This window comes from Entelurus aequoreus, linkage group LG21 (assembly GCF_033978785.1).
Source record: "Entelurus aequoreus isolate RoL-2023_Sb linkage group LG21, RoL_Eaeq_v1.1, whole genome shotgun sequence".
Taxonomy (NCBI): domain Eukaryota; kingdom Metazoa; phylum Chordata; class Actinopteri; order Syngnathiformes; family Syngnathidae; genus Entelurus; species Entelurus aequoreus.
The window spans coordinates 23,139,412-23,152,785 of NC_084751.1; the positions used below are offsets into that span (position 1 = coordinate 23,139,412).

The 13,374-nt window shown below is 41.1% G+C and overlaps 1 protein-coding gene across 1 annotated transcript in view; it reads left to right on the plus strand.

The window, feature by feature from the left end:
• Positions 1-614: 614 nt before the first annotated feature.
• LOC133638936 (lipoxygenase homology domain-containing protein 1-like) overlaps positions 615-13,374 on the plus strand; it is a 28,473-nt gene continuing 15,713 nt past the window's right edge. Inside the window, exons 1-9 of the mRNA XM_062031982.1 lie at positions 615-639; positions 748-902; positions 964-1,173; positions 7,596-7,710; positions 7,781-7,989; positions 8,074-8,259; positions 8,321-8,448; positions 8,510-8,627; positions 8,789-8,966. Coding sequence (XP_061887966.1) covers positions 771-902; positions 964-1,173; positions 7,596-7,710; positions 7,781-7,989; positions 8,074-8,259; positions 8,321-8,448; positions 8,510-8,627; positions 8,789-8,966 — 1,276 coding nt within the window. The 5' untranslated portion in view covers positions 615-639; positions 748-770. The remainder of the gene's footprint in view (positions 640-747; positions 903-963; positions 1,174-7,595; positions 7,711-7,780; positions 7,990-8,073; positions 8,260-8,320; positions 8,449-8,509; positions 8,628-8,788; positions 8,967-13,374) is intronic.

Consider the following 13,374-nt stretch of genomic DNA (forward strand, 5'->3'; position numbering starts at 1 on the left):
TGTACATGATAAAATAATAGTAATCTGATTAATGAAAAATATTTCCCAAACAAATAATTAATAACGTCAATAAAAACTAAAATACTATAAATATAAATAAGACAATATGTAACAATTTATATATTAATGAAAAGGAAATGTTTATCACTAATAAAAATTAACTACCAAAAAAATATAAACTGTTATGCTTTAGTAATCATCAGAAAATATGTATTTACTAATTTAGCAGTACTCTGCATTATAGATAAACAAATAATATTAGTTGTCGCCCCTCATAATAGATAAATAAAGATAAACTCACAATAACATATAACAACGCGTTAAAAAAATAATAGCTAAAAAGGAACTTTAAATAAATTCAAAAAACACTTTGTCACACAGACTAAAATTTCAGTTCAATTAAATTGACAAAATGATTTAATGTGGTAGTAAGAGATCAATACTCCATTGATAAGTTTGTGGAGCTGTTTCTGTCCTCTCGGGTCAATGAGTACCTTGATTTTCTTGCAGGGTTCAGAGACAGTCATCTTCCCGTGTGAACGCTGGCTCGCCAAGTCGGAGGATGATGGAGAGACAGTGAGGGAGCTGGTACCCTCTGACATCATCACAGAGAAGCTCTCACGAGACGGCAGCCTGAAGGTGACGGAGGTGGAGGTGGAGGATGCCCTGGAGAGTACGTCAACAAACAGCTGACTGACCGATTACCTGTCGATAACAAGACTGACACTGTCCACTTGTCTACCACAGCTCACACATACAAAGTGTCAGTGATGACAGGCGACATGTACGGTGCGGGGTCGGACGCCAACGTCTTCCTCACCATCTACGGCGACCTTGGAGACACGGGCGAGAGGAAGCTCAGCAAGTCGGAGAACAACAGCAACAAGTTTGAACGAGGATCGGTAAGAAGAACATTGAAGGATAAAAAGGAATAGGAAATTACATCATGTTTACTCCACGCAGGTGGACAAATTCACCATAGAAGCTGTCGACCTGGGGCAGGTTTTTAGGATCAAGATCCACCATGATAACAGCATGTTGAGTGCAGACTGGTACCTGGACCAAGTGGAGGTTCTGGACGTGGACACAGAGGAGGTGTTCCTCATCCATTGTGAACGATGGCTCTCCAGGAAGCGGGAGGACCGACGTATTGAGAGAGTATTCTACGTCAAGGTAACACAAAATACCCATAAAAGGTCTCAAGGTTTTATAAGGAAATACTCCCTTTAGGGAAGAAACCTCAAACATAACATCAGGCTCTAAAGGGCAACTGTTAGTTGAGAGACAGAGTGTATAGAGCAGGGGTGTCAAACTCATTTTAGATCAGGGGCCACATTGAGAAATATCTACTCCCAAATGGGCCGGACTGGTAAAATCACGGCACGATAACTTTAAAAAAAAGACAACTTCAGATTGTTTTTTTTGTTTAAAAATAGAACAAGCACATTCTGAAATTGTACAAATCATAATGTTGTTAGGGTTTTTTTTACACTTACATGTTGCGGTTAACAGTATTATATCTTTATTTGTCGTTATTTATATTTTCTGAATAAATTATGTGATAATGTTCATTAGTCAACTCATTGGTGTTCATTTTCAATCTATCAAGATAAAAAAATTATATCAAAATCAAATTACAGTATGTTATTTATGTAGTTTGATCTTTTTCCTCGACTGATGTACTAACATCATGTGGTTTATTTTGTACATATGTAGCATCATCTACAAAAATACAAAGAATTGCTATTGCAACATCTAGTGGACACATTAGAACAGCTGTTTCTTTCATTAAAAAATTTCAGAGTAATTTTTATACTTAGCTAACTCATCCCGGGGGCCGGATAAAACCTGTTTGAGGGCCTGATCTGGCCCTTGGGCCACACATTTGACACCCCTGGTATAGAGCTTGAAAAACAGAATAGTAGGAATACGCTGATTGATCCGCCACCGTATCGATCGATTTTCATGGAAAAAGTACCTGATTGCCCTTGCCGACTAATGCCTTTTAATGCCGATCACAAACCAATTCCCTCCGTCCAGCACTTTATTTTTAGTGTCCCGCTGATAAGCGACTAGCAGCTAATTATGTGTCTCCATACACAGTGTGCAGCCACACCCCTAAATCAAATTAATAATATTCACGTTCATTTTGGTAAATAAACCAAATTTCCATGTATCTTAATTATCATTATCATGTACATTATCACTGGGGGACGAGGCTAAACATGTTACACACTGAGAGCAAGCCAGGAGCAAACATGATAATAGCAAAGCTAACCACTAAGCTTGCTTTAAACACTGCAAAGGTTATATTATAATTCATATATAGCTTCCAGGAACATCTTGCACTAATTTATTTTTAAATACTTATTAGAAATATTTTTATGTGTATGCTTGGTTTACGTTTTTATGCTAAGGCAAACAAATGTCCTCTTTGTTAAAGGATTAATAAAGTTACATCTATCTATATACCGGGGACCGTCAACGGAAGAGACATAAGCGGTGTGTTCGGAAGCAGAAGCGGGGATGCCGGGCGGGGCTAACAACAAAGCTAAAGGCTAATCCTCAAAGAAGCGCTAATAAGGAGTCCGTTAAACTAGAAATAGCCAGCGCCAGGCTGGATAATCCCTGCACACATAGCAATTCTCTTAGAATAATATACAACTCACATAATGTTTTTTCTGCAGAGGTGGACATGCATTCTACTGAGGTGGCAAACTAAGATGTTTTCAGTTTATCGCAGCACCAAGCAAACAATCTGAAAATTCCTGTCATATCAATTCCTAGATATGGTCGAAACTATTTAAAGTGTACTACGCATAATAAACGTAACATTACTAATATTGCTACTACGGATAATTTCAACAAAAACTCCTCAAAACAGCCCACTACCTATAATATGGGCTTTTTAAACATAAGATCATTATCTTCCAAAACGTTAATAGTTAATGAGGTCATTAGAGACAACAATCTTGACGTCGTTGGTCTCGCCGAGACCTGGCTCAAACCAGACGATTTTTTTGCTTTGGGTGAGGCGTCTCCTCCTGGCTATGCGGGAATGCATATTGCCCGTCCCATTAAAAGGGGTGGGGGAGTCGCACTAATATACAACAAAAACTTTAACCTTACCTCGAACCCAAATAATAAATATAACTTGTTTGAGATGCTTACTATGAGGTTTGTCACACCGCTGCCTCTCCACCTGGCTGTTATCTACCACCCCCCAGGGCCCTATTCGGACTTTATCAGTGAATTCTCAGAGTTTGTTGCTGATCTAGTGACGCACGCCGACAATATAATCATAATGGGAGACTTTAACATCCATATGAATACCCCATCGGACCCTCCGGGCGTGGCGCTCCAGGCTATAATTGATAGCTGTGGTCTTACACAAATAATACATGAACCCACGCATCGCAACGGTAATACGATAGATCTAGTGCTTGTCAGGGGTGTCACCACCTCTAAAGTTACGATACTCCCGTACACTAAAGTAATGTCCGATCATTACCTTATAAAATTCGAAGTTCTGACTCATTGTCAACAAACTAATAATAATAATAATAACTACTATAGCAGCCGCAACATTAATGCTGCCACAACGACGACTCTTGCTGGCCTACTGCCTTCGGTAATGGCACCATTCCCAAATTATGTGGGCTCGATTGATAACCTCACTAACAACTTTAACGACGCCCTGTGCGACACCATTGATAGTATAGCACCGCTAAAGCTAAAAAGGCCCCATGGTTTACAGAAGAAACTAAAGCCCATAAATGATCATGTAGAAAGCTGGAACGCAAATGGCGCGCGACTAAACTTGAGGTTTTCCATCAAGCATGGAGTGATAGTTTAATAACTTATAAACGGATGCTTACCTCAGCTAAAGCTAAATATTACTCAAATCTCATCCACCTCAACAAAAATGATCCTAAATTTCTGTTTAGTACAGTCGCATCGCTAACCCAACAAGGGACTCCTCCCAGTAGCTTCACCCACTCGGCAGATGACTTTATGAATTTCTTTAATAAGAAAATTTAACTCATTAGAAAAGAGATTAAAGACAACGCATCCCAGCCACAACTGGGTTCTATTAACACAAATACGACTGACTGTATATACGATGGACACTGCCCTCCAAAATAGTTTCTCTCTCTTTGATGAAATAACATTGGAGGAATTGTTAAAATGTGTAAATGGGACAAAACAAACAACATGTTTACTTGACCCAATTCCTGGGAAACTTATTAAGGAGCTTTTTTTATTATTAGGTCCATCAGTGTTAAATATTATAAACTTATCACTTTCCTCTGGCACTGTTCCACTAGCATTCAAAAAAGCGGTTATTCATCCTCTACTCAAAAGACCTAACCTCGATCCTGATCTCTTGGTAAACTACCGGCCGGTGTCCCACCTTCCGTTTATCTCGAAAATCCTCGAAAAAATTGTTGCACAGCAGCTAAATGAACACTTAGCGTCTAACAATCTCTGTGAACCTTTTCAATCCGGTTTCAGGGCAAATCACTCTACGGAGACAGCCCTCGCAAAAATGACTAATGATCTATTGCTAACGATGGATTCTGATGTGTCATCTATGTTGCTGCTTCTTGATCTTAGCGCCGCTTTCGATACTGTTGATCATAATATTTTATTAGAGCGTATCAAAACGCGTATTGGGATGTCAGATTTAGTCTTGTCTTGGTTTAACTCTTATCTTACTGACAGGATGCAGTGTGTCTCCCATAACAATGTGACCTCGGACTATGTTAAGGTAACGTGCGGAGTTCCCCAGGGTCCGGTTCTTGGCCCTGCACTCTTTAGTATTTACATGCTGCCGCTAGGTGACATCATACGCAAATACGGTGTTAGCTTTCACTGTTATGCTGATGACACCCAACTCTACATGCCCCTAAAGCTGACCAACACGCCGGATTGTAGTCAGCTGGAGGCGTGTCTTAATGAAATTAAACAATGGATGTCCGCTAACTTTTTGCAACTCAATGCTAAGAAAACGGAAATGCTGATCATCGGTCCTGCTCAACACCGACATCTATTTAATAATACCACCTTAACATTTGACAACCAAACAATTACACAAGGCGACTCGGTAAAGAATCTGGGTATTATCTTCGACCCAACTCTCTCGTTTGAGTCACACATTAAGAGTGTTACTAAAACGGCCTTCTTTCATCTCCGTAATATCGCTAAAATTTGTTCCATTTTGTCCACAAGCGACGCTGAGATCATTATCCATGCGTTCGTTACATCTCGTCTTGATTACTGTAACGTATTATTTTCGGGCCTCCCTATGTCTAGCATTAAAAGATTACAGTTGGTACAAAATGCGGCTGCTAGACTTTTGACAAAAACAAGAAAGTTTGATCATATTACGCCTATACTGGCTCACTTGCACTGGCTTCCTGTGCACCTAAGATGTGACTTTAAAGTTGTACTACTTACGTATAAAATACTACACGGTCTAGCTCCTGCCTATCTTGCTAATTGTATTGTACCATATGTCCCGGCAAGAAATCTGCGTTTAAAGAACTCCGGCTTATTAGTGATTCCCAGAGCCCAAAAAAAGTCTGCGGGCTATAGAGCGTTTTCTATTCGGGCTCCAATACTATGGAATGCCCTCCCTGTAAAAGTTAGAGATGCTACCTCAGTAGAAGCATTTAAGTCCCATCTTAAAACTCATTTGTATACTCTAGCCTTTAAATAGACTCCCTTTTTAGACCAGTTGATCTGCCGTTTCTTTTCTTTTCTTTTCTCCTCTGCTCCCCTCTCCCTTACGAAGGGGGAGTTGCACAGGTCTGGTGGCCACGGATGAAGTGCTGGTTGTCCAGAGTCGGGACCCGGGGTGGACCGCTAGCCTGTGCATCGGTTGGGGACATCTCTACGCTGCTGACCCGTCTCCGCTTGGGATGGTTTCCTGCTAGCCCCACTATGGACTGGACTTTCGCTGATGTGTTGGATCCGCTGTGGACTGGACTTTCACAATATTATGTCAGACCCACTCGACATCCATTGCTTTCGGTCTCCCCTAGAGGGGGGGTGGGGGTTACCCACATATGCAATCCTCTCCAAGGTTTCTCATAGTCATTCACATTGACGTCCCACTGGGGTGAGTTTTTCCTTGCCCGTTTGTGGGCTCTGTACCGAGGATGTCGTTGTGGCTTGTACAGCCCTTTGAGACACTTGTGATTTAGGGCTATATAAATAAACATTGATTGATTGATTGATTGATATATTGTAATAACGTTTTTAAATGTATGTTTTAATGATGTTAAAAATGTTGATACGCTAAACTTATAGCATTTTGATAAAAAAAAGTGGACTGTTACAAAATCATCCTGATTGTCAAATATTCTAGATATTATAACACATGATAGTTATTCCTCTATGAAACCTTTTGTTATGCTGGAAATTCATTGTGTTGCTCAAGTTAATAATATTTATATGGTACACATGATTTCAGCCTTTCAAAGCTCCTCTTAGACCACCAATTTTTGGGCTTGATTTTGATCAAATCCTAGTTACGACCCTTTTAACAAGTATATTTAATATTTTTGACCACTGTAACATTACACACATTTTAAACAGTAACACTGTGTTTTAATATCCAATTAAGTGATTCTTTGGCGTACCACTAAATGAAGCACGCGTAACACTAGTGGTACACATTCCACAGTTTGAGTTTGCAGTAGAGTAAAAATAAGTGTGACAACTAACTAGGGCTGCGAATCTTTGGGTGTCCCACGATTCGATTCAATATCGATTCTTGGGGTCACGATTCGATTATAAATCGATTTTTTTCGATTCAATGCGATTCACGATTCAAAAACGATATTTTTCCGATTCAAAATAATTCTCTATTCATTCAATACATAGGATTTCAGCAGGATCTACCCCAGTCTGCTGACATGCAAGCAGAGTAGTAGATTTTTGTAAAAAGATTTTATAATTGTAAAGGACAATGTTTTGTCAACTGATTGCAATAATGTAAATTTGTTTTAACTATTAAATGAACCAAAAATATGACTTATTTTATCTTTGTGAAAATATTGGACACGGTGTGTTGTCAAGCTTATGAGATGCGATGCAAGTGTAAGCCACTGTGACACTTTTGTTGTTTTTTTAATGTTTTTTTTTATAAATGTCTAATGATAATGTCAATGAGGGATTTTTAATCACTGCTATGTTGAAATTGTTACTAATATTGATACTGTTGTTGATAATATTCATTTTTGTTTCACTACTTTTGGATTGTTCTGTGTCGTGTTTGTGTCTCCTCTCAATTGGTCTGTTTATTGCTGTTCTTAGTGTTGCTGGGTCGGGTTTGGTTTTGGAATTGGATTGCATTGTTATGGTATTGCTTTGTATTATTTTGTTGGATTGATTAATTTAAAAAAAATAAATAAATAAAAATACAAATAAAAATCGATTCTGAATCGTAAAATGTGAGAATCGCGATTTGAATTCGAATCGATTTTTTCCCACACCCCTACAACTAACCCTGTTCTCCCCTATTTTGCAGGTTTACCTAATGAAATGTCTGGTGAGCACCTGTTGATGATGCTGCTTGATTCTTTCAGGGCTACGAGGGCGTCAGAGAGAGCCTGAGCAGCAAAAAGAAATTGGCCTTGAAGAGCGTCGACAATAACAATAAAAAGAGCAAAAAGAAGGAAGTAGAGGAACTACTACTTCCTGGTAAGAGCCATAAAAAGGAGCATGAATAAGCTTTTAACCAGGGATTTAGGTGGAAGTTTCTCACTTTTAGTCATACCGTACCACATCACGCTGTGTACCGGGCTGGAACGAGATGCCGGCACCACCAGCAGGGCCTACGTGATCATCATCGGGGCTGATCACAGTCGCACAGAGAGACTGTGGCTGGACCCTCCAGACGGGAGTAAGGGCTTCCAGGCTGGCTCCCTGGAGAGCTTCGAGTGTCACGGTTCAGATGTGGGGGAGATGAAAAAGGTGGAGGTGAGGGTCCATCCACACAATAATTACACACACTAATGCTCCCTGAAATTATTGTACACTAAACTCCTTTTACGAACCCTGCAGCTTGGCCATGATGGAGCTACCCCAGAGAGTTGCTGGCTGGTGGATGAGCTCTCTGTTGCCGTGCCAACCAAAGGGGTCAAATATATATTTGCTTGCATGTGCTGGCTGGCCAAAGATCGCGGTGACGGGCTGACTGCCAGAATGTTCAACGTACTGGATGCGGAGGCTGTTTCCATCTCCCAGAAGGTATCAAACATCTGGAAATGATTCTGTATTCCATGAATCCCGATCAACCATTCGCCCGTAGGTCATTTATGAGATAATTGTGATCACCGGGGACGTCCAAAACGCAGGAACAGACACTCAGATCTTTATGTCTGTGTTCGGCGCTAACGGCAGCACAGAGGAAATGCTGCTGCAGAAAAACGAGGACAGGTTAGACCTGAAGAAACCTTGAAGTGTCAAAGCAAGGTGTTCTTCAATTTAACGTTTGCAGGTTCGAGCGCGGTCAGGAGGACACCTTTAACATGGAGATCGATGACATCGCCCCGCTGAGGAAGATGAGGCTTCACATTGACGGCTCCGGCAGCAGACCTGATTGGTTCCTTGATCAGGTCGGTCAAGCTAACCTCACAGTTTTGCAGAGGAACAATTACCCAGCATGTCAAAATTTAAAGATAGTTTACCCTTTGGAGAGAACTGCACTCTGCTTGTAACTTCTCAGCTGATGTTGTGGGGTTTCCGTGATGATGTACGTATGAGTTTTTTGCTCCAGGTGATCATGCGCAACCTGACCACGGAAGAAGTGTCCGTGTTCACCTACGAAGAGTGGCTGTCCAGGACACGTGGACCAAAAAGGACCATGATCTGCGAGATGGCTGCCATGGTGGACGAGGAGATGATGGTGGAGCTCACCACCTACGTAATCCAGGTCAAGACCAGTGATGTTGCAGGTACGCCATGATCCGACTGCATTGGACAAGTGTGTAGATTGAGCGAGACTCCATTTCTGGCCTTGTCTTTGAACAAGACAACAAATGTCGATGATGACTATGGATGTTCTCATTCATCCAGGTTATTGTATTCAAAGGGCATTAAATCCATCGCAACTGGACTGTACATTTGTGTTAGAAGACGTTTCACCTCTCATCCGATCAGTTCATGCTCATAGACTCAGATTGGTCAGATCTAGTCTAAATGCTGGTGCCAAAGCCCTACATCTAACCAATCTGAGTCTTTAGCATGAACTGATGAAGACTGCTCGGCTGAGAGGCAAAAAGTCTTCTAAGACAAACTGGACAGTCCAGTTCAGAATCAGAATCAGAATCAGCTTTATTGGCCAAGTATGTTCAACACACAAGGAATTTGACATGTAGACTGTGCTGTCTTTGTCCAATTTAAGAAATAAAGAAAAACGCTACAACTTCGAAATAATGCAGTACCGTGGCGGTAATCTGTGACGTTATCTCGGTATAAAAACAAGAGGGAAACACAAAGGACATACTGTAGCAGGAACAATATATTGATACAACATTGAGTATACATGCATATCCTTTAAAACTGACCTTAAAAAAACGTTGCAAAATAGTTGTATTTGTAAACTGAGACAACGTTGATGTCCAACGTTGGATCCACGTTGTTTGTTGGGAAATTACCAAATTTCTTGGTTAAATCAACGTCACATCCTGACATTGAATAAATGTCGTCAAAAAGCATATAGTTTCAACTTTGTATTTACGTTGTAAAATATTGGTTGGGAAATTACCAAAATTCAATAATCAAATCAATGTCAGATCCCAACATTGATTAAATGTAATCAAAAAGCGTTCCAACGTTAAGTTTGAGTTGCTCAACGTCGGGACCTAATTCAATCATAAATCAATCAAAGTTTACTTAGATAACCCTTAATCACAAATTTCTAAAAGGGCTGCAGATCCCACATCAGGGCAAGAAAAAACTCGACCCAATGGGCACAATGAGAGACCTTGAAAGGGACCGCAGATGTGGGGACCCCCTCCAGGTGACCGGTGCAATGGATGCCGAGTGGATACGGTTAATAATGTGAGAGTCCAGTTCATAGTGGGGCCAGCATGTAGACAAGTCGGGGCGCCGAGACGTCATCAACTGATGCATAAGGAGTGGTCCAACCCGGGTCCCTACTTCATAATGTGAAAGACCAGTCCATTGGGAGGCCAGCAGGGGATCATCTATGGTACAATACAATTAGCAAGATAGGATGGAGCTAGACCATTTAGTATTTTATACGTAAGTAGTAAAACCTTAAAGTCGCATCTTAAGTGCACAGGAAGCCAGTGCAGGTGAGCCAGTATAGGCGTAATATGATGAAACTGTCTTGTTCTTGTCAAAAGTCTAGCAGCCGCATTTTGTACAAACTGTAATCTTTTAATGCTAGACATAGGGAGACCCGGAAATAATACGTTACAGTAATTGAGACGAGACGCAACGAACGCATGAATAAGGATCTCAGCATCGGGTATGAATTTTAGCGATATTACGGAGATGAAGAATGTTGTTTTAGTAACACTCTTAATGTGTGACTCAAATGAGAGAGTTGGGTCGAAGATAATACCCAGATTCTTTACCGAGTCGCCTTGTGTAATTGTTTTCTTGTCAAATGTTAAGGTGGTATCATTAAATAGGTGTCTGTGTTTAGCAGGACCGATAATCAGCATTTCCTTTTTCTTAGTGTTAAGATGCAACAAGTTGCTGGACATCCATTGTTTAACTTCATTAAGACATGCCTCCAGGTGACTACAATACAAAGTGTTAGTCAGCTTTAGGGGCATGTAGAGTTGGGTGTCATCAGCATAACAGTGAAAGCTAACGCTGTATTTGCATTTCATGTCACCTAGCAGCAGCATATAGAGGCTGAAGAGTGCAGGGCCAAGAGCCGAACCCTGTGGAATTCCGTAAGTTACCTTTAACATACTGTGAGGTAACATTGTTATGGGAGACGCACTGCATCCTGTTGTCAGTAAGATAGGAGTTAAACCAAGAAAAGGCTAAGTCTGACAATCCAATACATGTTTTGATACATTCTGATAGAATGTTATGGACGGTGGTATAGAAAGCAGCGCTAAGATTAAGTAGCAGGGAAAAAATCCTCTGGTTTTAGCCAAGTTTCACTGAGACCAATGACGTTAAGATTGTTGTCTCTAATGACCTCATTAACTACTAACACTTTGGGAGACAAAGATCTGATGTTTAAAAAGCCCATACGGATACCATTTTTGTTGATGGTATCCGTAGTACTGATATTAATAACGTTACGTCTATTTTGCACAGTGCACCTTAAATCATTTCGATCACATCTAGGAATTGATATGATGGGGATCATTTGCTTGGTTCTGCGATAACGATAAGGCATCATAATTTGCCACCTCAGTAGAATGCATGTAACAGTCACTGCCGAAAAAACATTATGTGAGTTATGTATTATTCTAGGAGAAATGCTATGTGTGCTGGAATTTTCCAGCCTGGCGCTGGTTAGTTCTAGCTCAACTGACTCCTCACTCGGGCTAACAGACACTCTAATTGCCTGTGTCCAAGCTTGCTCTAGTAGACCTGCTCAGTGGCATTGCGGTTAGAGTGTCCGCCCTGAGATCGGTAGGTTGTAAGTTCAAACCCCGGCCGAGTCATACCAAAGACTATAACAATGGGACCCGTTACCTCCTGCTTGGCACTCAGCATCAAGGGTTGGAATTGGGGGTTAAATCACTAAATGATTCCCGGGCGTGGCCACCGCTGCTGCTCACTGCTCTCCTGTGGGGATGGGTCAAATGCAGAGGATAATTTCACCGCACCTAGTGTGTGAGTGACAATCATTGGCACTTTAACTTTAAATTTTTTAGTAGTTAGTCAAGCCTGACTCAAGGGCATTTTGAAGAGAGTGATGGCGCCTTCCCGGTTAGGGTGAAGGCCGCCCTGGTTTGCCCCAGAAAGAGGGCCAATTATCAATAAACTTTTGTCTTTGTTCTCTATAAAAACTAGCCAGCCACTTGTTAAGCGAGACTAATCTGCTATACCTCTCATTATTGCCTTTGACTCTTCATCATTCAGCAAGTTCTCAACGTTGTTTCAATGTTTTGTGCCTGCTGGGAAAATACATTAAAAGAGCACACGGCTGATGCGACCACCTGCCGCTTCAGCGGTGCGTCTACATACAGTTACAAAAGTAAAACCCAAAACTAGAGATGTCCGATAATGGCTTTTTTGCCGATATCCGATATTCCGATATTGTCCAACTCTTAATTACCGATTCCGATATCAACCGATACCGATATATACAGTCGTGGAATTAACACATTATTATGCCTAATTTTGTTGTGATGCCCCGCTGGATGCATTAAACAACGTAACAAGGTTTTCCAGAATAAATCAACTCAAGTTATGGAAAAAAAATGCCAACATGGCACTGCCATATTTATTATTGAAGTCACAAAGTGCATTATTTTTTTTAACATGCCTCAAAACAGCAGCTTGGAATTTGGGACATGCTCTCCCTGAGAGAGCATGAGGAGGTTGAGGTGGGCGGGGTTGGGGAGGGCGGGGTGTAGCAGGGGGTGTATATTGTAGCGTCCCGGAAGAGTTAGTGCTGCAAGGGGTTCTGGGTATTTGCTCTGTTGTGTTTATGTTGTGTTACGGTACGGATGTTCTCCCGAAATGTGTTTCTCATTCTTGTTTGGTGTGGGTTCACAGTGTGGCGCATATTTGTAACAGTGTTAAAGTTGTTTATACGGTCACCCTCAGTGTGACCTGTATGGCTGTTGACCAAGCATGCATTGCATTCACTTGTGTGTGTGGAAAGCCTTAGATATGTGATTGGGCTGGCATGCAAAGGCAGTGCCTTTAAGGCATACCCCCTTAATTGTTGTCTGAGTGGAAATCGGGAGAAATTCGGGAGAATGTTTGCCCTGGGAAATTTTCGGGAGGGGCACTGAAATTCGGGAAGCTCCCGGGAAAATCGTGACGGTTGGCAAGTATGACTGGGAGACGCAACTGCTCTGTACTTCTCCCTACGTCCGTGTACCACTCCGTACAGCGGCGTTTTAAAAAGTCATAAATTTTACTTTTTGAAACCGTTACCGATCATTTCTGATATTACATTCTAAAGCATTTATCGGCCGATAATATCGGGCTGCCGATATTATCGGACATCTCTATGAAAAACCAAAGAGATGAGCTATAAAAAAAAAACATATTGCGCACATACGAAAACCCAGAAATGAGAAAAACAAAAATATGCGCCAAAAATAATGAATCATACATACTTCGCACATACGACTGCACCATGCATAGACAAACGACAAAAGAAAAAACAAAACAAAAATGTGATCGATT